This window comes from Python bivittatus, unplaced genomic scaffold (assembly GCF_059951505.1).
Source record: "Python bivittatus isolate LINGU-HERP-01145 unplaced genomic scaffold, Pbiv_v1 ctg000610_np1212, whole genome shotgun sequence".
NCBI lineage: Eukaryota > Metazoa > Chordata > Lepidosauria > Squamata > Pythonidae > Python > Python bivittatus.
Window position 1 is genome coordinate 48,105,192 of NW_028277088.1, and position 24,768 is coordinate 48,129,959.

The 24,768-nt window shown below is 37.7% G+C and overlaps 1 protein-coding gene and 1 long non-coding RNA gene across 6 annotated transcripts in view; one reads left to right on the top strand and one right to left on the bottom strand.

Annotated features, from left to right (window-relative positions):
* LOC112541946 (uncharacterized) lies at window positions 1–23,182 on the top strand. Of its 3 annotated transcripts, none has more exons than XR_015797717.1 (3): window positions 1–1,610; window positions 2,685–2,886; window positions 22,612–23,182. It is a non-coding gene; the product is annotated as an uncharacterized LOC112541946 (long non-coding RNA). The 3 variants fall into 3 exon arrangements; XR_003085875.2 differs by having other exon boundaries at window positions 24–1,610; window positions 2,739–2,886; XR_003085874.2 differs by having other exon boundaries at window positions 48–1,610; window positions 2,710–2,886.
* PDE1C (phosphodiesterase 1C) overlaps window positions 1–24,768 on the bottom strand; it is a 238,830-nt gene that overhangs the window by 155,549 nt on the left and 58,513 nt on the right. Inside the window, exon 1 of one of the 3 annotated variants that reach the window (XM_088149943.1) lies at window positions 2,844–3,595. The exons of 1 other annotated variant lie outside the window; for it this stretch is intronic. In XM_088149943.1, coding sequence (XP_088006069.1) covers window positions 2,844–2,944 — 101 coding nt within the window. In that variant the 5' untranslated portion in view covers window positions 2,945–3,595. Of the gene's footprint in view, window positions 1–2,843; window positions 3,596–24,768 lie in introns of those variants that run through there. One more of the 3 variants, XM_088149942.1, reaches the window with a different exon arrangement.

Sequence of the window (24,768 nt, forward strand, 5' to 3'; positions counted from 1 at the left end):
GCTTGTTGTTTGAGTCATCTGAGAACAACTGACTTAATTTGTCCTTTAGGCAAATTGAGTCTGGCCTTGATGTTACTTTTCCTTCTTGCTTTCAGTTTATAGTGCACTAATGATGAAAAGAGTTGAACGCAGTTGTCTGATCATCAGAAGATGCTGGGAGGTAGGAAATCTCATCTCCATTCCATTAGGGGAGTTGAACCGCTGATGGACAGCTGGAGCCCCCCTAGGCATGCATTTCTGGGATCAAGAATCGATTATAGCCAACCACTGACTAACTAGTACTGTACCACTGTGAACTTAACAACAGCCTGATATGCTGCTTCTTTGCACCATTCCGTCAAGTAGGGAGTGGAATGTCACACTGGTCTTGCTTCTTCAATATTTCTGATTGAGACACATATAGGGTGAATTCTCAACTTTGAGCAACTTTAGGTCATGGGCTGCCATAGGAAAAAAGGAAAAGAGGAGAGAACTGGGCACACAGGCCCCACTGTCTTTTGAACTATAATTAGTCCTGGCAATTCAGGATCCTCTGTTATCTTTTCCAGTTCAGCCCCAAGATGAGACTTCTTGGCAGCAATCTAACTGGAGGCTAGGTTGGAACCGTCTCTTGCATTCTTTTGCAAAGCAATACAGAGGGAGCTATACTGCCTTTGAAAGCTGATGTTGCCCAGTATTGGAGCAGTTCCTGTAGTCCTTGTAATGGTTTTTGTTTTTCCCCTTAAGTATTTTGCTACGTTGTTATGCCTTCTGCTTTCAACTGTATTTTACTAGTTTTTTTTTTAATTATTATTATTGTAAACCACCATATGTCACAAGCATACAAACGTGAAGAAATAAATAAATCATCTTTAGGATGCAGTGAAGAAGCATTTTTCATCCCTTTAGGGCAATATGCAGAGCAATAGTAGCATTAGAGGCAGAACCAAGTTATTTGGTATACACTGCCAATTTTCCTATAGATCAGGTTTACATAAGAGTGCTTTCTACTAAGTATAGTAAGTAATTATTACTTTTTTCTAACAGCTTTACTAATTGTACTAATGTTCCTTTGCCAGTGTGTTCTGGTACACTGAACTGTTTTACTTCCTATTAAATGCTTTGCAAAGGTACTGGATAATGATAGAACAATTCCCATCACACAAATGGATGGATACATTAAATTGATTTAAATACAATTATGTGCCTTTCTGAAAAGTCCTGCTTGTTCTTTTCTGCTGCAACTCTTTATATAACTTGCTGTTTGTTAAAATACATGGATGGAGGATACAGCAGAGAACAATCACAAGAAAATGGAAAGGACCACTGTGAAACATTTAGTGTCTTCAGCTCAGTTGGAAAACTGGGGTTGCAAAGTGTCAAGTCTACATACAACAAATTAGCAAAAAGTACCACAATGTGAAAAGTAATTACCTTTGGAGCATACTTTTTCTCACTGAAGGAGATGGTAAAGCTTAACCATTGAAAAGTACACTTGGACTGTGCATCCTGACACTTCTCACAGAGGACAGAGAGATTAACTATTAGCACAGAGATCATGTTCTGGAAATGCCCTGAGGTGCGTCCTGCCCGGTGCATCACTCTGTGAGAAGCTGTTACCCTGAATGGAGGTAGGCCTTTTGAATTAACTTTGCTATAACTAGACAAGTGATGATAGAGCTGTAATATGGAACAGATCATTATAATATTAGAAATTGACCAGAGGACAGACCTGCACTTCTGACCACCAGAGACAGCCAGAATTTGTACTAAATATTTTAGATAATCGTATTCCAGACTTAGCAATATTGAACACAGACCCTGAAAAAAATCAAGTGTTTTTTTTTTTTAAATTGTGCTTGGAATGTTTATGTGATAGCTGTCATTTGGCTTGATTAGATTTCTTCCTGGAACTGATCATACTCATTTCTAGTCTTAGTACAATACTGCCAAAATAATTTTATTTTGTACATTATGCACTATACCAAGTGAAGATTTACACTCATCTACACATACATAAGTAAACATGCTGAAAGAGCATGTTGAAAGTATATGCTGAGATCCGTGAGTAGAAAGAAGGTGAACTAAGTTACTTTGGGCTAAGCCTTTTCTCCATACCCCATGTGTCACTAGTGAACTTACAGCCTGCTTTATTAAAATGGGGAGGGGGAAGAAATCACCATTCTTTTCCAAACATCTGGATGCACTCAGTTTAACACACTGTCAATTTTTTTAAGGCATGATAAAAAAAAAATTGTATGAAACAAGCGCTGTACTGAATAAAACAGATTTAAGATTTCTACCACTAATTTCCTGGCTGTACAATGAGAGAGAGAGAGAAAACTGATAAAACATTCCTTAATTACTGAACAACATTATTCCACGGGTACATCACCTTTCTTGCGACATGCACTGCTAGGATACATTCAAAGTAAGCTCATGTAAAGTTGAATCATGGGCATAAGTATTAACAAAACTAAATGTGAACATCTTGACCTTAGAAGTGACTTTCAGGTGTGTTTCCCTCCACATGGCAGAGCGTAGGGGAGGATTGTACAAATTGAAAAAAATGGGTCAATATGGTTGGCTTTGATATGATGTGGTTGTTTTTCATTCATACTTGCCCATTACAATAAATAACTTCTGTGCTGACATAAATGACACTTCTTCACTGTAATATGCAATGGTAGCTTATAAAACAAAAGATATCGGTTTGTTTACTCTTGCAAGTGACTGACTGGAAACTGTTGGATATACAGTAAGCAAGTGTGGAATGTCTTTGGATGTCCTGTTCAGTACATGGGAAAGAAGAAAAGCAGGAAGAAGAGACAGGAAAAAAATGATCAAGATGAAGAATTACTTACAGTCCTCTGAGGCGAAGCCATATTTTCTCTATTTGTTCCGGTTGTAAGTATTTCAAAGAGTTGCTTTCAAATTCTTCAATTTCCTTTGTTGGAGACTCCATTGCTCTGTGTTTTTTCACTTTGCTTAAAGCTTAGAGAATGGATGCATCCCCCGAAACATGCACAAGCTCCAGTTTTGTTTTTCTTTTTGTTGTTTTAAGACTGACCAAAAGCAGCAAACATTTTTTTTCCTTGCCTTCAAATATTCTCCACCCCTTTGTTCCACACTTTGGTTAGAAAGAGGGTATGCAACCAGCAAGAATTTCAGGTGTTCTCTGAGGAGGATCTTGGTGGCATGCCATGCTCCTCAGAGCAATAGATGGGATTAGAGGCTGAGCTCCAGATGGAAAGCAACCACAGATACTTCTTTTGATTTGTTTACTCAAAAAGCCAAGGATTCAATCAGTAATGCCCGCTGAAGGATCTTTCTCAGGGCGAGGGAGGGTGGGGTAGAAAAACCGTTGCTGACAATTCAGCTGCTTGAATAGAAGGCCTGAAAGTATTTGCAGAAGTACAGCATTCAGTTCTCTGCCTTGCAATCTGCGGGACTCTCTGTCTTTGCTCTCTGGTCTGAAAAGCAGCCTTCTTCCCTTCCAAAGCTGAATCCTTCACTCCCTCTAGCTCTCTTTGCTTCACACACCCACAAATGCCCTCCCCTTCTAGTGTTCTTCCACTTACCAGCCGCTTGCTTTGCTGACAGGCAAGAAAACCGTCAACTGAGGAAAAGTCATCTGTCAGCACAAGCCTGCCAACGTCTCCCTCTTTCTCCCTTTCTTTGTTACTATATTTCATAGGCAAAAGTACCCAACAGAACTATAGGAATGAAGTGAGAGATGATCATCACCAAAGGGGGAAAAGCTGGCTTCAGTTCAAATAGATCAAGCAAGCGAGTAAAGCATTACTGCCCTTCTGGAGAAGTCATTTGTTTTGAGGACAGTTTGCCATGCCTTCGTAAGGTAGCAATGGATGAAGAGAAAGCTGTGTGTAAAAGTAGTTTAACGTTTTCAGGGAAGCTAAAATCAAGTATGGATCCACTAAACAGGAAACTTAACATTAATTGCCCCCTCCCAAATTAAGCAAGTTCAACAAAACGGAATTAATTATAAGAGCACTAACAGATGAAAAATAATCACTTCAGAAAAATTTCCATCACTGAAATCATTTACTGAAAAAAAGGAATCAAGCCTCAATTGAGATTGATTCCTTACAAGTTTTTGGCTTTTGTGGGGGAAATATTTCTCTTGCATTAGACGTGTGACTTTCTGCAAAAGTGTTTTTCTATAGGTTAAGGATAACTGTGGTTTGTCCTTCATATGATTATTTTATAACAAGTTAAAAGGTCTTAAAATCTTATGTGAATCTAATGTGTTTATAAATCTGAATTATGTGTTCATACATATTTGTTTTGTGCATATATCTGTCAGCTGAAAATTTTACATTTTGTGCATTTGATGAAATGATTGGGCTAATGAAAGCTTATACATTAATATATTTGTTCATCTTTAAGATACCTCATATTATTGTTTTTGCAATAGGCTCATCCATGTAATATAAATTTTATTACTGTAATCCAGAGGTGCAGTTCACCGAAATTTTATTCAAGAACCTAAGACAATTCTCACTCAACATTCTGAAATCTCATATATCTTTTCCCCAAGACTCTCATGCTTCCTTAAATATATAAGGAACATACATATATTTCATCATGTTCCAGTTGAAAATATCAGACAAGTATCTGCTTACATACATATTCAAATAGTGTGCAATAAAACCATAGATGTGTCTGTCACTCTTGATGAGATGTACAAATATTATGCATTCTCAAAACCCAAAAAGCATGAGAAACAAGATGCAGCTTTATAAATCTAAAGTATTATCTCAAGTGTTTTTATTCTTATTTTATTTTTAACATGTTTTACTTTAAACTCTGGTCTATGAATGCAATACATTTTATCTATCTACTTTCTCAAGATGCATCAACAACCACTATGTGATAGTTAATATCTGATAAACCATATAAACTAGCTATAAACTGCCTAACTGAAGCCAAGGAGATTGCATCTTTGGCTACAGTACATCCATAACAATAAGCAACATTATATATGTGTGTGTTTGTGTTTGTGTGTGTGTGTGTGTATTGATTATATGCCATCAAGTTCTTTTTGACTATGGCCATAATAAAAGTTTGATTTGATCTGACCTGATCCCTTCCCCACAAAGCACATCCAGTAATAACAGGAGGACTTCTGCTCACATAGTGGGAATTCCCCTTACTTTCCTTTGCCATAATTTTTTTTTTTTTTTTGTGGGGAGGGGCGGCATTACAAATCTGTCCAGAGAACCTTCCAACCCTCCACAGTAGATCTATAACTACACAGAGGGTTGAAGGTCAGAAAGAATCTATTCCTCTGGCTGATGCAATTCTATCAATGAATCATACAATCCTATAACAACAGACATAGAACAACTGAAATAGCTCTAATATCAAATGCTGCTCTTTAAATCCACCTTAAAGCCACACATATATACTAGAAGTCCTAAAAATAAACAATTGTTAAGTGTTATGTAAACAGAGTGAAGCATCATAAGGGGAACGAGATTTTAAAGATTTCAAAACAAAAGTCAACTAACAATAAGCAATTTTACACTGCCTTTATTTAGCACTCCCTTTCAATAGTTTAATTTCCCTTGCAGTTCTTTGTTATACTGTATGAAAAAAGTGCAGGGTGGTTTTACAAAATGTAAGCAGTGGTAGCCTTTTTTTGAGTTTGATATAACCTTGAGAGAATAGAGAGTCATGGATCTCATTCATACTCACTAGTTTCATTTTTTTTTCCTGTTGAGATTATTAATAGTATAAACATAGGGCATAAAGTACAAGTGTGACTGAAAACATCATTTAGAGATGGAGGAACTGTTCAAACCATTGCTATGTTATGCAGCGCATATAGTGGTGAAAATTGCTGGATTAGGGTCAGAGAGACTAAGAGTGAAGTCCACCATCACTCATGGAAGCTCACTGAGAGATATGAAGCCAGTAGCTATCTCACACCCCAAGCTATTACACAGGGCTGCTGTTGTGTGTGTGGGGGGGGGGGGATTGGGAGAGGAAATGCCTTGTACATTGCTCTGACCACATGAATAAATAAATAAAAATTAATATGGGAAGGCTCCCAATTAAACCAGGTCTTTTGTAAGAAAGATGCCCAACAGAGATCACTTCGTAATCACATTCTGATAGATAACACTTTTTCAAAGAGGAATCTGCTTTTTTAAAAAAATAGGAAAAAAATAATAAAACCTCCAGCACTATAAAGTCATTATTCCCTTCTGAAAGTTAAATTATACTTTCACTTTCTTATGCCTCAATTTAATGAGAGTAAAAGCATGACTCATTCTCATTCTCCCACAGATATGCTAAAAGAATAGTTGCTCTCTATGACAATTTCAGAAATGTTGGGGAGGTATAAAGGTTGGGTTCTTGTTGTTGTTTGGCCTGATGAAATGGTTATGAGATGAAGGGAAGGGAGGCAACTCCACTGAAAGGAGAACATTTGCCCGTAGGTTACTGCTGTTTCTTCACTACAACACATCAATACACGAACTGTAATAATACACCAGGGAACTTCTGCTAATAAACTGTTGGAGCACATTATTACCTGAACAACTGCAAATCAAACAACGAGGCAACCAGAAACAAATTAAAAGCACAGTTTAAGAATCCATTAGCAGGAATACCAATCACGAACAATACCAAGTGTGCATTCACACATGCATAGGGCTGAAAACTAAACAGCAAACTTTTAACAGCATCCTGGAAGAAAGCAGTGTACATCTTCCCCATTGTGTTGCCAAGAGAACTACACAGATATGTCCAGGAAGTCATCAGGATTTAACCTTAATTTTACCTGTTTCTTTTTTTAACACAGCATAACTCTGTGGGTATAAAAGTTCATCAGCCACTACAATACATCCGTATGTGAAATCTTAATTGTATATTTTTAAAAAATCCTCTTCCAAAATAAGCTTATTGAAAGCCAAGTACAGTGCCTTCAGATATTCTCATTCTAAATGTGTAAGAACCCAGAAACCATTTCAACTGTCCTAGAACCAAACTGCAAATATTTCAATAATACGGACCTCCACTTGTGGCCCAGTTAACAGACACATTACCCCACTCAGGACCTGTTATATATTTCCAGGTACTATGATCACACACATCTACATATTGTATTATATAATATCATTCCCCTAACTAACTCAAGGCAGCATACATACTCATTCCATTTTTGCCTCACCACAACCCTATTTGGAAGGTTTGGCAGAGATGGTGTAACTGGCCCAGGGTCATCCAGAGATCTTCTTAGGGTGAGTGGAAATTTTAACTGGGGACTGAGTATGGCCCTCAACACCCACATGACCCATGAGATTTCCCATGATCACATTAGCTTCATCTGTGTCAACAATTTTTAATAGAGTTAGATTTTTAATAGAGGCCCTATGGGTTGCATCACTTTGGCTGATGGTGTATATATTTATATTTTTGTTTTTGTTTTATTTAGCATTGTTGTACCCTTAGTCCATTAAGATTTGGGCAGGGTATAAATACTGAATGAACGAATGAACGAATGAATGAAATGAATAAGCAAGCAAGCAAACAGGAGATCAGGAGTGATAAATTGTCCCAGTCCCTCCCTTATTTCTATTGTTCTATTTCTCTTACATATGCTTGCCAGCCTTCTTCCATCCCTCTTTTCCTATAATAAAATTGGAGTGTCTGTTGTAGATCCCTTTTTGTGGCTTTTGGAGGACTTCCCCAGTTATATAGCCTGAAACTAATCAACTTTGGCTTATCTCTCAAAGCTAAGAGGACTGGCTCTGGTTGTATTTGGACAAAAGGCAAGAAATTCCATGAGTGTAGATTAGCCCAGGAAGTCAAAAAGCATCCAGAAAAAGGAATCAGTATCAGTAAAAATCCATTTCCATACCGATGCCCATGAAATGACCAGAAATCCAGCATAACTTGAAAGAGTCCATCTTTCATTCTCAATGATATCAATGGGACTTAAGCATAAATTTGGCTGAATCAACCCTCTCCCCTTTATGTATTAAAATATACTTTGTGTGACACGCATGCAAAATGTGAATATGAAAAGTCCAAAACATTCAATTCAATAGGAATAATCATGTCTAAACATTCAGTAACACAGCTATTCCAATACATTCTTTCTCACTGTCAAGTTTATTTATATGCTTACATCTCTAAAATCAATATTTCCAACTACGCTGCATTAAATTTGCACTCTTGCCAACAGCATTAAAAAGTGCACTTATCTTCCTCTCAAGCTAAATCACAGAAGTCCTCTTTCTAATAGATGCTAAAACCTGAGGAAAATAATCATAATGTGCTTAACCACACTAGCAGTTAATTTTCAGTAATGAAATTCAGAAGCTAGCCCCCACCCATCCCAAAGTGCCAAAGTCAAAACCAAACAAGCTTATGGAACAGCATTTCACAAAGAAACAAATTCTGGTAGAAATGTTAGATTTTTCATTCAGTTATAAACAATTTAAAGATTTCTGAGGGTACCTGCTGAGATACAGTGCAATCATAAAAGTGTTATAGTAAGTATATACATGTGAATGTAAATGCACATTGTTCTGCATTTGTGATGGAATGGAATTATGAAGGCCAGGCTCAGGGAGATAAGCATTTTCTTAGCTCGCTGCAGGAGCGTGAGAGCTACAAGAGGATGAGACTGGCATCTCCCTGAGGAATTCACACTATTGTGGGTGGCTGACTTGGGACCTGGGGTTTCAGTCTGGGAAGATTCTTGCTAGAGGTTGTAGCTAATAAACATAGCTGAACTGATTTTGTATTGTCTCTTGGAGTTCCTTGGGCTAGGCCTGACAGTATTTTGGGTTTAGTTTAATTCTGTATTTTCTGTAGAGTTGAGCAATAAGGTAATGGAGATGCAAACATGGGGGCTCCAGAGTAGATTATCCATCAGCACCCATCAGCATTACACAGTGGTCAAAGATCCATTCTGCTCCCAAAGACTTTCTAGTTTAAAACACATAGCGTGGAGCTTTTCATACGCTCTGCAGAAGTCATGCAGCTTCTGATCTTCTTGACAGCAGTTATAGATACATTTATATTTTATCCTCTTTTTTTATAAATTTTTATTGAAGATGTTTTTCAACAGAATTAAAAACAATACAAATGTTGAATTAAAGAAAAATAAAGAAAAGTAATAAGAAAGTGAAAAAGAAATATAGAAAAAGAAATGGAAAAGGAAAAAAAAGAGGAGTCAGGTTTGATTTGAAGGAGACACTGCCTTTACTATACTGGCATCTTGGTGACAAAGGACATGTGCCAACCTAACTTTTTTTTATTCAATGACACTTCCCATTCATTGACAGTAAGGATATATAGTAGAAGGCGCTCTTCTACTCTGAGAAGAACTTCAAGATCAAGCATGCCAATAATGTAAGGAAATGTGGTGGTTCACAAAGAACAAGAAAATTAAAATAATTTCTCAACACACTAACATTTATGAATCACTGGCATGGGTGGCTTTAATTATAGTAATACAATTTTCAATAGGTGATGCTCTGAAATATAATTTCATATGGGGTTTTGTTCAACCTCTAGTGGCAAACGTATTCAGTGAAATCAGTTTGTTGCCACAAAGTCAATCTAAAACAGCCAAATAAGAAAATCTGGCATTGATCGATGTCTGTTTTCCTGCTATGCAAAGTAGCAAAAAGAACAGAGAGTACTCCACAGAACAGAGCCAATCTGCTTTGGGGTGGGGGGGCTTTTCCCCCAGTAAGTGGAGGCTGAACAGTTTGCAGCATACAGCTAAGTCGGCTATTTTAATCATTATTATGACAACGTGACAAGCAAAAAACAATATTGTGGTAACAAGAGCATGTTGCCTATGATTTACTAATTAAATATTTCAGAGTATAAAGTCACCCTTCCCTACAACACCCTTTTATTACAAGGCCCTGTGATTTTTCTGGATGGAGTTGTTCATGAACAATCAGCCCATTTGCGTGAGTGTTGAGAGATCAACAGTCCACAGAACTGACTGCAACAGAGTGTTAACAAGCCACGTACCGTATCTGCAGAACTTACATACAGTCCTTTCACATCTATCCTATCTTCCACAGTCCCCAATCAGATGCCTCTAGCAAGTCCTTATGTCTATTCCTAAGCTTTATGCCATCTTCATCAGTAATGGCTACCTGTTGGCCACTTTCCTGAGTCAAAGCCATTGTATCAAATAGCCACTGATGCACCTATTCCCCACAAATGTTGTCTAATCCTTTGAAGAGCCAACTGAAGCCACCTAAGATAGTGGCCATGTTTATCCAACAGATGAATCAACATTCTGGTTCATAGCCCACAATTCTGCATTCCACTGATTTCACTAAAATGTAAATACCAGGAATCAAATAAAAAAATAAATATGTTGCTCACAAGGGGACTTTAGCCAATGCCTTTACTGGGGCGGGTGAAGGCTTATAAAATAGGGTGCAGTCTTTTGAACTTCCAAATATTGTTTATCAGACAGGCTAGTTAAAAATAAAAAATAAGTAAGGGAAACGTGATAGATGTTCAAGCCTTGTCTACACCAGTATCATGTCGGATGGGATGCTGAGCAGACAAACCAGCTGGGTCCTACTGGGTTCAAAAGGAGCATTAGGTTGCATTAAGGACAAACCTTGCTGTGAAGAAGAACCAAGCAAATGGTTGTAGGTCTTCTATTTCTGGCAATATAGAAGTTAGCTATTTGGGGGGGGGGGATCTTTAGTCAGAGTCATAGATTTAAAAGTCAATGGGCCCCAATAGTCTAAGGCACCCCTGGCTATATTGAAGATTCATAATAGTTAATAATAACCAGACCAAGATTTCTTTGTGTAGTACATTTGTTATATTGAGGAATTAATATCAAATATGCAATAGAAACATATTTTAAGAATTAAAGAAATCAGCGATTTGTATTGTGTAACTAGAAAAGCTATATGAAAAGTTATTTTCAAAGTTGCTTGAAAGAATGAAATATACAATTAGAGATGAAGAGAGAGAGAAAAAACCTGGACTTTGATCACCTGGCGATGAAAGTCCCAATAAAATTGACAAGAACAACATGAGCAATGGTATTTATCACACCCATGCCACAGGAACAATATTGTGCTTCAGAAGAAATGTTCTTATACTTCCCTTTCAAAATAGCTGTGGGGAGGGCATTAAAATAGGTTAATGTTAAAGCTTCCTTAAGTTTAGGGATTGCAATTTGGTATAAGTATGAAACTGATTTGAGAACTAAAATTCAATTACTGTGGGTGAGCATTAGTTTTTATTTTACGTTCTATACCTAAACTCCTCTGTGTTAAGGCTCTTCTTATTTATACATATCTAAAAAACATTTTTAGCCCTTGTCAGGGTTGAAAAATGTTATACAATAAATTTATACGTGTATGTATTAACTTTTCTCCACATCCTGCTTTTTTACTTTATTGATATGACAAAAATGCAGTCTCTCACCTTTGCTAGTTCCCTCTTGATTGTGGTGAATTAAGTTGTTTGACATCATTTCAAATGCCCTCAGGCCATGTGCAAAAAATGAAACTCCCTCAATAGTTTATAGTTCACTTTATGAAATTATAATTATGTCTGTCTGAAGGCTGATCATTCCACACAATCAATTCATTAAAATAGTCACAGAATCGTAAGTGCCAAGTATTTTCCTTTTTTTTTAATTAGAATTTTACAATACAATAAAAGTATAAAAAATGAAAAGAAGAAAAAGAAAAAAGAAAAGAATTAGAAAAAAGAGAAGTCAAAGAAAGAAAGAAAATGTAGAATTTTGACTTCTACCCTTCTTTCTATTGAGTAATTGCCATCTTACACTTTCCCTTCCCTCTTTAAGCCTTGATAATCCCCAAATCCATAAATCATCAGTTCTGTCTTTTCTTCTTTCGGCAAAAAGTCCATATAAGGTTTCCAGTCTTTTAAAAAGACCTTATTCATTTTTTCCCTAACCATTAATTGTCAAGTATTTTTCAATGCAATACGCATTAGAAAATTTCAGAAGAACATCCACAAGTTTGTCAAAAGCAGACATCGACCAGATATACACTTGTCTACACCTGCTTACTCCATTACCAGTACAAGTCACTGACCATTTTTTGAGTATAGGAACGGATAATGCCTCCCCCTCCTCCACTCCTACCTCATCACAATTTTACCTCTGCTTGTGTTATGATATCCCACTTCAAAAATACCGTTTTCCATCCTGAGCCTTTTAAGCCCTTCTGGGTGATTTGTCTATTGCATTTCATTCCAATCAAGTGACACCTCCAGCTCAGATTGGGTGCAGCACCCAACACATACCCCTCCCCTCCAGCAGGTGGTTGCTGCCCTGTAAGGCCATTTTATTCTGAACTGCTGGGCAGTTATGTTCTCAACTAGTCAGAAACTTGGTTTTTTCCCTTCCAGTTGATCTAACAATGGCCCATAAAGACCATGGGGTCTTCTGACCACCATGTTTTCTCTGTTTCTTCTTCCAGGACAACTCCATTCTACCCTTACATCCCCCAGTGGATATCGTTTTGGTTTCTGCCCAAGCTGAGTGAAGCATACTCTGTTTTCCACCTTGTGCCCACTGTACTACAATAGTTCCCTTTTCTTAAAAAAAAAAAAAAAAGTTGCAATGTGGGAACATTGGAACAATGCTACAAAGTTTCAACAAATGCTACTTCTTTGCTTCTGTGAAGCTGAACCCTAAACTATTTGTTGCCACAAAGTTCCTATGGATCCACAGTGGAATGAAGGAACAACATGCTCCCTTTGCTATAATCAGTGTAACATCAAAACATTATTTGAGAGACCACCGTTCCCTGAGGATATCTGCCAACCCCATCAGATCAGATAGGGTAGTTATGCTCCTGGTCCCTTTCTTGAAATGCTGCCATCTAGGAAGACCTAGAAAGCATGCCTTTTCTGTGACTGCTCCTATCTTGTGGAATATCCTCCTTCCAATGGTCCAGCAGGCCCCTACCCTCTTAGCCTTCTGGAAGGCCATCGAGACCTGGCTGTTTACCCAGGCACTGGCGTAGAGTGATGGGAGCCTCTGGATGGTTGTTGGAGCATCCCAGGAAGATGACCGAGGTGCTGGGTTATTGCTTTCTGTTTTATGGTGTTATGGTTTTATAATTATTTTGTTGATGTGAGCTGCCCAGAGTTGTGCTCCAAGATAGGCAGCCATACAAACCTTTTAAATAAGTAAACTAAATAAAAAATAACAACGATACAATAATAGGAGAAAAAAGGTTTGCCCTAGCATCAAAGAAGGGTGTGTGTGAAGTCATCCAGGTGGGCAAACAACCAGGAAAGCAAAAAAAAAAAAAAAGAATGGGAAGCAATAAGGAGGGAATAGTATCTAAAAGGAGAAGGTAAACACTGGTAGGCCCACCCATACAGAGGCCAGGCAGGGAGGTTTGCCTTCCCCGTGCATTAATGGGAAGGGCAAGAAGCAGGGAACAACCAATCAGGGCTTGTGGGGACCATGGACTGGACTGAGCACCAACCTGGGCCCATTGCTAAACTGTTGCGATCCAGGCCTGAATTTTTTAAGTTGGCTTCAGGAACAGCACAGAAGAAAAGCATCCATGTGGAACTGCCCATGGTGGAGGAAGAAAAACGCCTGCTTCACAAAAATGAATTCCTTTTGAATGAAAGTTACCCCAAACTGCTCTTCGTGATCCCAAATTGTCCTAACAGAGAAGCACTATCTAACTATACAAAAATCAGTCATTTTATGCTGAGTTTTATTTTCCCTCAAATCCTGGGACTACCTTAGCTTTCATCTTAGCAAGAGGGGGAGTATTCTCAAGGGCTGAGTCAACCATGGAATTGCATTTAATGGCATTTCAAATTTATCCATAACATGTAAGAAAAAAATAAATCCATGAGTACTTCAGAGTTTGATCAGTTCATATACCAATACAAAGTTACTGATTTATATCTCTTGGACTGGGATGGAGATCAAAATTTAGTTGCCCTCCTCTAATCTGTGGTACAGTGTTACCACTTGCCTTCATGTGAAGTTACATATGAAGATGAACATAGGGATAAAGAGATCCTTTCTAGATATGTGATGTGCACATGACACATTTATGCACTGCATTTCAAAGTCAGGATAGTTATTTTTTAAATGGGGAAATGATCACTCAATCCTTCAGGGGCCAAATTTAAGGCTTTGGCTAACAGAAATAAAGATACATAGGTTAAAAAGAGAGAAAAAACAGTTAGTATATCCAGTCCCATCCCTTTTCCCAAGCTGATGTCTTCCAGATTTGTAAAGATCATAAGTCCCAGAATTCTGAGCCAGCATAAATGATGGGTTGAAGAAGTTATCATTTGTCAAATCAAGCAGGCACCATGTATGTGGTGGACTAAATGTTTGAAAAGTCTGAGTGCTGATAGAAAATTATAAGCTTTGGGGCATAAAATACATAGCTTTCAAGAGAAAATGGGAAAAACAAGAGCATAAGTAGTTATAGGCACCTGCTCCAGGCCAACAGAAACAAAAAACAACTTCTGTATTGTTTATGGGTTCATTGCTCAAGCTTTAATTCTGAATTCTCATGCTATGTAGACACAGATAGGTGCTCTGATGTCCAGAAATAACCAATATAATCAAATGTAGCCTAGGCACAAAAGGTTCTCATGGCAAATGATGGGGACTATATGGAATTCTAGCTATTTTTAGGGATCCCAAAGTCATGTCCACTAGGTCCAAAATACAGTTTTAAAAGGTGACTCAACAATACTGCTACATTTAAGATTTTTGACAGCCACTTCTCTAAATGCTCCCACTCCCTGAATTGCTGTGCATTCCTTGCTTAAATATCACAACAAAAGGTAGAATAAATAAATAAATAAATAAATAAATAAATAAATAAATAAATAAATAAATAAATTCATTCATTCATTCTCTCCACAAATAGAGAAACAGAACACCTGAACATAATGAGTCATTTGGAATGTCCAAGGGATGATTTTAAAATAATTCCCCTAATTCTTTTTTCTGGTTAGTTAGAAGCTCAACTATCACAGCAACCACCCCATAGATTTTCAAAATGGGTCCATAAATCCCCTTGGGAATGCCCCTTTCAGGAGCAGGCATAGAACAAAAAAGATGGTTGGGACAAAAAGATGGTTGGGACAGCTATCTTTCTTTCTGTACAATGTTCCTAGGAGGGACCTCTGATACAAGAGGTCTGAGAGCTATCTATTCTTCAGTTTTGAATGTGGGCTAAGCAAGGAAAAAAAGGTGAAACCAAAATAGTTCCCCATAGTCAACTCTGCCACTCCAAAGGGAGGCTTAATTAGCTAGGTTTAAAAGACGGGGCAGAGAGAAGGGATGCTGTTCAATCTGATCATAAATGCAATCAGAGATTCATATAAGGATTCAGATCATACCTCTGGTCATGAAGCCAGAGGTAAACTTGCATAAACTTCATAAACTTGCATTTGAAAAAAAATGTATGCCACATTTTTTCATCACCAGTGATCAAGGACATGTATAGAAAACTGTGGTGAGTTTTGCCAATGAGATATAGTGTGTGTGTGTGTGTGAGAGAGAGAGAGAGAGAGAGAGAGGGAGAGAGAGAGAGGCACACATAAAGAAAGATACAGATACAGATAGATATATGAGAGCCAATGTGGTGTAGTAATTAAGTTGCTGGAGTAGGAATGGAGTAACACAGGTTCTACTCCTCCCCTAGGCACAAAAGCCAGCTAGGTGATTGATTTTGGGCTAGTCACTCTCTCTCAGCACTAGAGAGGGAAGTCAAAAAACTTTCAGCCCACACTTGACCAGGGTTATAGATTATAGTCCATAAACTCCAATGAAGGACCTTCATTTTGGAGTGGATTGAGTTGGGCTTACTATAATGAGAGAGAGAGAGAGAGAGAGAGAGATCCTTATTTGAAGATAAATCACTCCTCCATTTGAATTGTCCAATGTAGAGAAATAGTCAACCTCTTGACCACTATTTTCATTTTCATCTTCTGGCTTAAAAATATGAAAAGATTGGGTACCTGAATCTGTCACAGTTCATCAGACTGAAGAACTGCACCTTTGCTCCTTACATGCAGTACTTAAAAAGAACAGATTGAAAACTAATCTGCTTGGAGCCAGCACCACATTTTTTGTAGATAAAGGGGAATAAGCCAGCTATGAGACTCCTGATATATCCCTTAAATTCCCTTTATGAAGGCAGCACCAGAAGCCGTAGTACAGCATAGCTGCTCAATTTCAGGTCATGTAAAAAGGCCTCCCCAAGTACACCGCATCCCTTGCTCCCTATTAGGAGAGTTGGGGAGTACTAGAACAACAAAACAGTCTGGGTCGCTGCCTAGATCCTGTTTCCTGGCAGTGCCTATTGACACCAACATCTCTCCTGGGTTATGGCTTTATCTGCTGATGCCAATGGTAGGAAACCACTTTAATTTCCCACCATGCACTAGTGTGATACTATATTATCCACTGAAGGGAAATTTAAATGATTGTCTCTTGCTGTTAGTAGCAAATAAATCCACAAACAAGGACCCATCAAAGGATGCTTCCCAGAGCAAGTACAATAAAAGAAAATTTATGGTAACTCTATTCCAGTAAAATGTGGGGGGGGGGGGGTAGCCTTGTGCACTTGTCTGAGCACAGTTTGATTTAAATTGTGTAGCTTTGTCTTCCTTAGCCTTGTTCCCCCAGATGTGTTCAGCTACAACTCCAAAAGGGCCCTTCTTGCAGGAGATCCTGGGATTTCTACTTCAACACATCTGGAGGGGGTGGGGGGGTATAAAGTATTTTAATGGCTTATTTTGTCCAACTGGTTAAAAACACTGAGACACCCATAGATCATACTTTCATCATGATTGCATCACTGACTCCATTTCAAGCTCACATCAGTCTCCTTTATTAATGGCTTGCAGACTAGACCAACCGACAGAAACTTTATTTTGGTCATTGACCAATAAAAACGCATTCAGTAAAACAAAGCAAAGCTAGCCCCTATCATCAATGACTGTTGGCAACCGTTTGTGGGCAAAGCTTGTACATAATGTAGCAAAATTTTGCTACTTTTAAAGAGATAAATTTACCCTGATAGTCTAACAAATAATAGAAATAAAAATTATCAGCGTGCCCTGGAAATTTAGATAAAAAAGGAGTAATCAGCTGGTGGTGAATGTCCCTGTAGAACTGGCAGTACAAAAGAACACCAGCTGTGGTTTCTACAGCACCCATGTCACAGGGCAATATCGAGTTTCATAAGGGGTTTTCCTATATTTCCCTTCCAAAACAGCTGTGGGGAGAACATTGCAGACTATATTCTGGGGATACCTCAGGTTTATCAGAATTCTTCAGTGAAATTTCAGTGGAAGAAAAACTTTTAATTTATACCTAACGTTTTGATTGATTATGTCCCATCAAGTTGGTGTCAACTCTTAGCGACCACATAGATAGATTTTGTCCATGAACACCTAACATTTACCACTGATTTATTACTCCAGTATTGCTTGCTAAAATGGACAGTTCGTTTTCTATAAATTGTTGGAAATGTACTTATCAGGTTGCATCATTTTTCCATATTTTATGGCAATGTTGGAAAATTCTAATAATTGGAAGATGATTTATAATAGAATGAAACAAATTCTAAAAGCTGAATTTCTTTTCCAACATATTTTTAAAATTAAATATTACCAAACACCACAAAGTATATCGAACTTGCTTTGTACATGATAACTGCTATAAGATGTCCTTATTAGAAAGTATACCCAATTCCTTTGTAGAAGAATGGCTTATTACATGGTGGGAGTATGCCTGAATGTCTAAAATAATTTTATGTTTTATATTTATATTTCAAAAGTAAATCTGACACAGAATTTAATTCAACTTGAAACCATTTTTGGATTATAATTCCAGATATGGGCTTGTACCAGATACAGAATTTGGGTTGCCTAACATTCTAACTTTCAATGATCTGTTAAAATTATTGTATTTCTTTATCTTATTTTCTGATCTATATTGTACTCATTATGACCTGTAGCTCTTATATTTTAAAATAATATAAGATATTCAGTTATGTAAAACTTCAATTAAAAATTGGAAATTCTTATATAACAAATGTAATCCTATTTAATTTTATGATGCTTGTAAATCCCTTATTCCCTATTTACTCAATATGTTTTCCTTCTCTTCTTTTGCCTTCTTTCTTTCTTTCTTTCTTTCTTTCTTTCTTTCTTTCTTTCTTTCTTTCTTTTTCTTTCTTTCTCTCTGTCTCTCTCTGTCTCTCTCAAAAGTGTTTAATAAAATATACATTTTAAACAAGGTTCAATAATAACAGATCTGGGGTGTACTTAAGGGAGCTTTCAAATTATATGTGGCAATTGTGACAACTAAGTCTAAAATAGACACTTTTGGGCTGCAAACCTCCATATGATCACCAGGTGGAAGCAAAGAACCTGTTCTGGATATCTTTGCCGCCATCTAGTGATTATGTGAAGTTCTGCAGTCCAGATACACTGTGCCTAATATACAACATTGCTTGTGGGCCATATCACAGGTTTAAAATGTAGATAACAGTTTTCCTTTCATTTCTTAAGGAAGCATAGAAAGCCTGAACTGGATGGGGATCCTAGGTGAAGGGTAAAGTAGGAAAGGTACAGTATAAGATTTTCCCTCATTGTAGATTTGATCCGGCTTCAGTATTCATGCTACAACATACCTAACCCTGCCCCCCCACAAAAAAAATCCTGTGTCACAAATGGATCTTCAGGGGAGGATAATGCTGTTTTTAGAGTTTAAAGGCTCAGTCAACCAAGGCAAAGAATTAAAGAAATAAATTTCTCTGTGCTGGTGTGATCTGACTCAAATCCATCCATGCTTCTTTTGAGAAGGGGAAAAACGTATTTTGCAAAATATAAAAGATTTATTGAATGTTCATATGTACCAATCTAAAAAAGGCTTGCTAAAACTGGAATATTTAAAAGTCATTAACAGTACAGCAACCTTGAGATGCCAATGGAAGCTTCAATTTATCTCCATTCCCAGATTTTTGGTTTTAAAAGCGTTTCTTGTAAGAATAGGAACAGCAATCACTTTTGTGGCAAGATGGGGAAAATACCTCTTCAAGCGTGCAAGAACCTAATGTCCACTATTAATTTCCTCAGCTACTGATTTTTTTTTCTTTTTTGCAGAATAACTTTATTCTCCTTCCGTACATTTGGCCAAAAATAGATAATTTGTCCAAAGGCAAGTTGCATTCTACTTCCACTAAGAAAAAGAGAGAGACTTATTAAGTGCCCCCACTCATATTTGTCCTTCCAGGAGCAAAATAAATGTTTGTTTTCTTTTTCCCTTCCTTTCTCCAAAAATGTTAACAGATGGGCACACTTGGCAACTTCCCTGTAAAATTATAGAAAAGCAAGAAATTTTCAGAATTTTCCAAAAAAAAAAAAAAGTCAAATGTCAAATGAAAGTGCTTCTTCTCATAGTCCACATTTAACTTAGACAATCTGCAGTAATGGCCTCTAGCTTGTAATCTGATTTTACAAATCCACGGAGGGTATGTCTCAAGAGCTGCTAGTCACTATATGTTATGTCCAGATTCAGAAAGAGTATACCATCTGCTAGAAGGGAAAAAAAGGAGAAGCTATTGACTTGTGTCAACCTATGGGCTTTCCAATAGCATCTGGCTGGTAATTATGTGGGGTAGAATGTGGAACTGGATGGCTCCTCTAGTTTAAGAAAGCTTGTCTCATAAGTTGTGGCAAATTTCTCCAACCAGCTGTCCTTCAGCTTCCATAATTCCTAGCTGCAGGGTTCTTTCAAGCCTCTGACAGATCCAGGCCTAGAACACTCATTTGAACCCTTCCCATCTGCTGTGTTGTGGGGGGGGCAAGGGGTTAAAAATTCAAGTTAGCAATCACAACTGCATAAAACCTACCTATTTGTACCTGCACATAACACTGTCACACATACAAAAGGGGTGGAGCTTTGGTCACCTAGTCATGATCACCATCTTGACTTTTATGACACCTCCTGCAGATATTCCTGTTTCTCATATAGTTTCTTCTTGGTACATCCTATGTCAGTGTAATTGCTTTCCAATTTTTTCTTTTGTTATGGTTCCGTAAACGGAGAAACCAAAAATATGATAACTCTTGGGATTATATTTTGTTTGCTTTTAATTCAGCCAAAATTCCAAATTCACTGGATGGTTACGAAAGTACTAAAAACAAACCTTCAACAACGAAACAACAGAACCATAAATAGCTGAGCCTCTGTTCTCTCTTATTTTGGTGGTTGCAAATACCAACTTGCAAAGAAAGAGCCATGACAAAGGACCAAGAGCAAGTGCACATTAAAAGCAGGAATGATAATCAGGAATGCTTGTAGGTCCAATTTGTCAAGTTCGAGGCATTCAGCAGAAAAATCCAAAGGGTAATCTATGGTCATAAGAGCCCAGGTCATAACTAGGACTGCTTATAACCGGCTCAGCGTTAGCCAACAGTTGCTGGCAATACTGAAAGACCCAGGTTTAAATACTGTAATAGGAAAGCCTGAGTCTAAACCGCCTCGAGCCCTGTACAATCTTCCACAATTTTGTTCTGCAGGTTTTTAATGTCTAACTAGATAGGCCTGCATAAACAGTGTCCAGCCAAGGTGAACACAACCAAGAAGCATATAGGCCTCTTGATGTCATTACCTGCTCAGAGTTACGAAAACACAAAGGTAATATATGCTTCAGCTTTGTGGACCAGAAATTCTGCAGGATGATTTTGGCTAGAGAAAGGCCATGAAGTCCTTTTCTCCCACAGTCCCTAGCCAGTAGACATGATTGCAGAGGTTATTGGAGGTTGAAATGCAAAACAACCAGATTGGCTATATCTGATCTCAACTGTAATTAGTAGTTTCGTCTGAGGAAAAAGACCACTGCACCCACTAAGCTATCAACAAATAGATGTACTTAAGGCAGTCAACCCATGGTGTGCACCCTGCATGTGGCCCTCAAATGTCTGTCTTAAGACCTACCTGAAGTGACCACAATACTTTCTTCCCACTGCTATTGTGCCCCCAACCACCGGAGGAGGGTTAAGATATTCTCTGTGAGTCCTGTGTGTCTCCACCCAACCTCATCCTTCATTTTGTTTGCCTGCCTCTTTCTGGACATAGACCATGCCCCCTCCTACAAAGAAAGGTAAGGTCTGTGGTGCTTATCATCCCTTGGTTTATTCACCATTTTCTCCCTCAAAGACAGTAGATAAACAGGCAGCAACAGAAAAGAGAAACAGTGGGGCTGGAAAGTTCAAGTGCTCCCTTCCCCAGAGCTTGGGCAATTATATATGTCAAACAATATCATGATACCCTCCCTGTCTGCAGGCATCTGGTAAAGACATGTTGACATAATGCATAATGATGTTATTGCTCATATCATGCAAATTATGTAATTTGCATGATGACATTGTGATGCATGTGATATTGCTAGTTCCCTTGCCCTCCTATGGATGTCCCTTCCCTTCTAATATCAGCAGTTTAACACTCAGGGCCAGGGAAAGTTGGGGTCTCACTTCTAAAAATGTTCTTACAAACCCACAGTACTGGTAATAAGATGAGGACCTCATCTGAGACTGATTGTTCTTGATGCAACCACTTACTCCAATTGCAAAGTAGCTGAGGCATCTATCGTGGTTGCAGGAGCAAGCAGGTATAGAATTAGATTTCACTCTAAACAAAGGCAGATGAAGAGGGATGGAACAATATAGCAGATTAAACATTTTTATTGTGATATATTGATTCCATTCCAGTTCACAAAATACATTTATCTGGATTAAATAATTAGAAAAGCAAATGCAGCCATTATATGCAATCTGATGCCCACATAATGCATCAATGTTAACCTCACTAGGTAGACTAGGCCAGGAAATTCAATCCACAAGAAGACTAAAACTGCTTTTATTGACATTGGCTATAATAACAGAATCCCGCAAGTGTGATTGTGTTGTATCTCCTCCTCCTTCTTATAATTCAGTGAATTAGGGAGGCACCTGCCCAAGCCACTTCCAAATATTATCTTGTTCTGGATGTAAAAAATGCTTCAGCCACCTTTGCCTAGGCAACAGATCTAGCATATCTCCATCAAGATCATCTTCCTTACTCTCTACATAGTTCTGTCACATTTGATGAAGAGGAGCCATACTGCAAAACCAATTCCTGGTTTTATATATACAGTACTAGTATATATAATATACATAGTACTAGTATATATAGTCTTCTATAACCTAAGTCCCTTTAGATGTTTTAGACTACAACTCCCAGAATTCTCCACCAGCAAGGGTAGAAATTCTGGGAAATGTAGATCATTATATCAAGAACCTCCCACAATGTGGAAAATAGGTCTGAAAATCTGATCCAGTGGTTTATGAACCTCCTGCTTCTACTTTATGATGGAGCCTGATGGAGATTCGTCTAGAAGAGACATCACAACGTTTTAAGAATTATTTAAGCTTTTCCCCTGATTCTTTCCTTACTTAGACCCACCTCAGAATCCCCTTGCTATGTTCAATGGCAAAGTATAAAATGAGTTTTTACCCCTGTTGAAATTGGCTTCTATTGGTGTTCAGTCTGATTTGAGTACAATTTCTTTTCAGGGCTTGCTGTTCTAAAGGGCAAAATCTAAAACCAAGGAGCTGATTTTGTATGGGAGTGAGGCCAGAATCCAGACTCTCATCTCATCTCATCTCATCTCATCTCATCTCATCTCATCTCATCTCATCTCATCTCATCTCATCTCATCTCATCTCATCTCTTGTCCCACATTAGCTCCTGCACATGCAGGCTTATCTGAGCTACCAGATCTGGGCTACAAAATTCCAGAGGACCACAAGATGACAGCACAGAGATACAAAAGAAACCTAATCATCCTTTTGCTGCTATATAATGGTTGTATGGGGTTTTGCGGCATAGATCTGGTAGCCTTAAGCCCTTTTGTTTGCAGCAATGGTTTGTAATAGCAGGAGAGAAGTAGGTGGCAAGGTTAAAAATATGTGCATTCAACAGAAGCTGATAATAATGCTGAATGTTAATGGCTGAATAATGCAGCTTATGCCTCTATGCTGAGTTTCCATTTCATATTGTGCTTATAGGAAGAAAGTGAAGGATTTTCATCAGATTCTTTTCCAGTCTGATAAATAGATGAATTAAACTTATATCTTTCAGGTTGATGTTGATTTTGTTGTTGCTGATTCTTGACTTTTAATATGCAGTGCTTAGTTTTGAACAAGGAATAGTGCACAGAACCTGTGATACTTACAGATGGCTCTAATCTCTGCCTGCCAAAAATATTAGTTGACAGCCAGCTGATAACAATGTCTAAGCCAGAAGTGCATGTAACCTCTAAATTTAGCATCAGCAATGTGACATGCAGATACTAGTTATGTGAAAGAGTAATAGATAATATATAGCATAATCTTACTGCAATTATATTCACTAATAAAACGTATTGGGTCTTACTCCTTTGAAAGTGTATTTACGCTTCCAGGCATATTCTGGAAATGACTGATTCTGCTGGAAAGACCACAATTTTCAGAGATCAACCTCCCATCCACCCCCCTGAATGTTGAGAGAGGATATGTCATAATTTTCCCTGCATTTGGGCGGGGGATACAAAATACATTGGATGGCAACCATTCATAGTAATTCATAATTCATGCTATTTAGTTACATACTAAAACCTAAAATAATTTTAACAACCGGTTATTTGCATTTTATTGCAAGCAATCAGAACTATTTTTATAAGCTACTAGGAAGTCAAATATATGACTTAGGAGTACCATTTCTATCAAAGATTGTAAACTAAAACTCTTTTGAAAAGTCAAACAGATCAAGTAAAGCTATTAACTGTAATTAGAGAATTTTAATCATTTTACTACCAACTTCAGGTTACATTATGTTCCTGACTTAACACTGTTGGCAAAAAAAAAAAAAAATTGGCTTTTTACTATCAGATCAGCCGTACACACAGTCTTTGATCATCTCCTGCTTCAGGTTCCTATATGAATGCCTAAAATGGTCTTCAGTCTTCTCTAAAATACACTTGGTTCTCTTGAGTGCTATTTAGGTGTCAAAATTATATGTATGAAGAAGCTATTCAGTGATGTGTATCTGCATACTCCATCCCCAAACCAAATATGAAGATTTGAAAAGAATCACATCTGGAATCACACTGAACAATTGGAAAACAGGTTTCCATACATACACTTCCAAAATGCCTGAACAAGGCTTTGAATGTCTGATTCCCCTGAAAAGTCATTAGTCTTTTTGGCAGAAAAAACAAAGGTTTACTGAAATGTAGCTATACCTCTTTGTCTTATTGTCCATAAGCCATTAGGGATGCCATAAACATTTGACCAGAGCACTCATAAAAACAAAACACTGGAAAACCTTTGCAAGTATTCTCTAAGCATTAGCACTGAACATTTACAAGAGATCCCTTTGGGGGATAAGCTTTGGAGTGCAGGTACATCCTTATAAATAATATTATATGAAGCATATATGAAAAGTTAATACAATCATCATTATTGTAATCTCCATATTAACACAGTTTACTCATGAAAGGTTTAAAATTGCACATGCTTATAACGCAACAATTACATTAGTTTAGATTTTTGCAATATTCTAAAAATATTCTGCTGGATTCCAATCTCATTCCAATCATCTAAGGGTCACATTGATATTTTTCTCTGTCACACAGAAATGTACCAGTAGAAGAGAATACATGTAGCTCAGGGTTGAACTGTGGAGTCCTT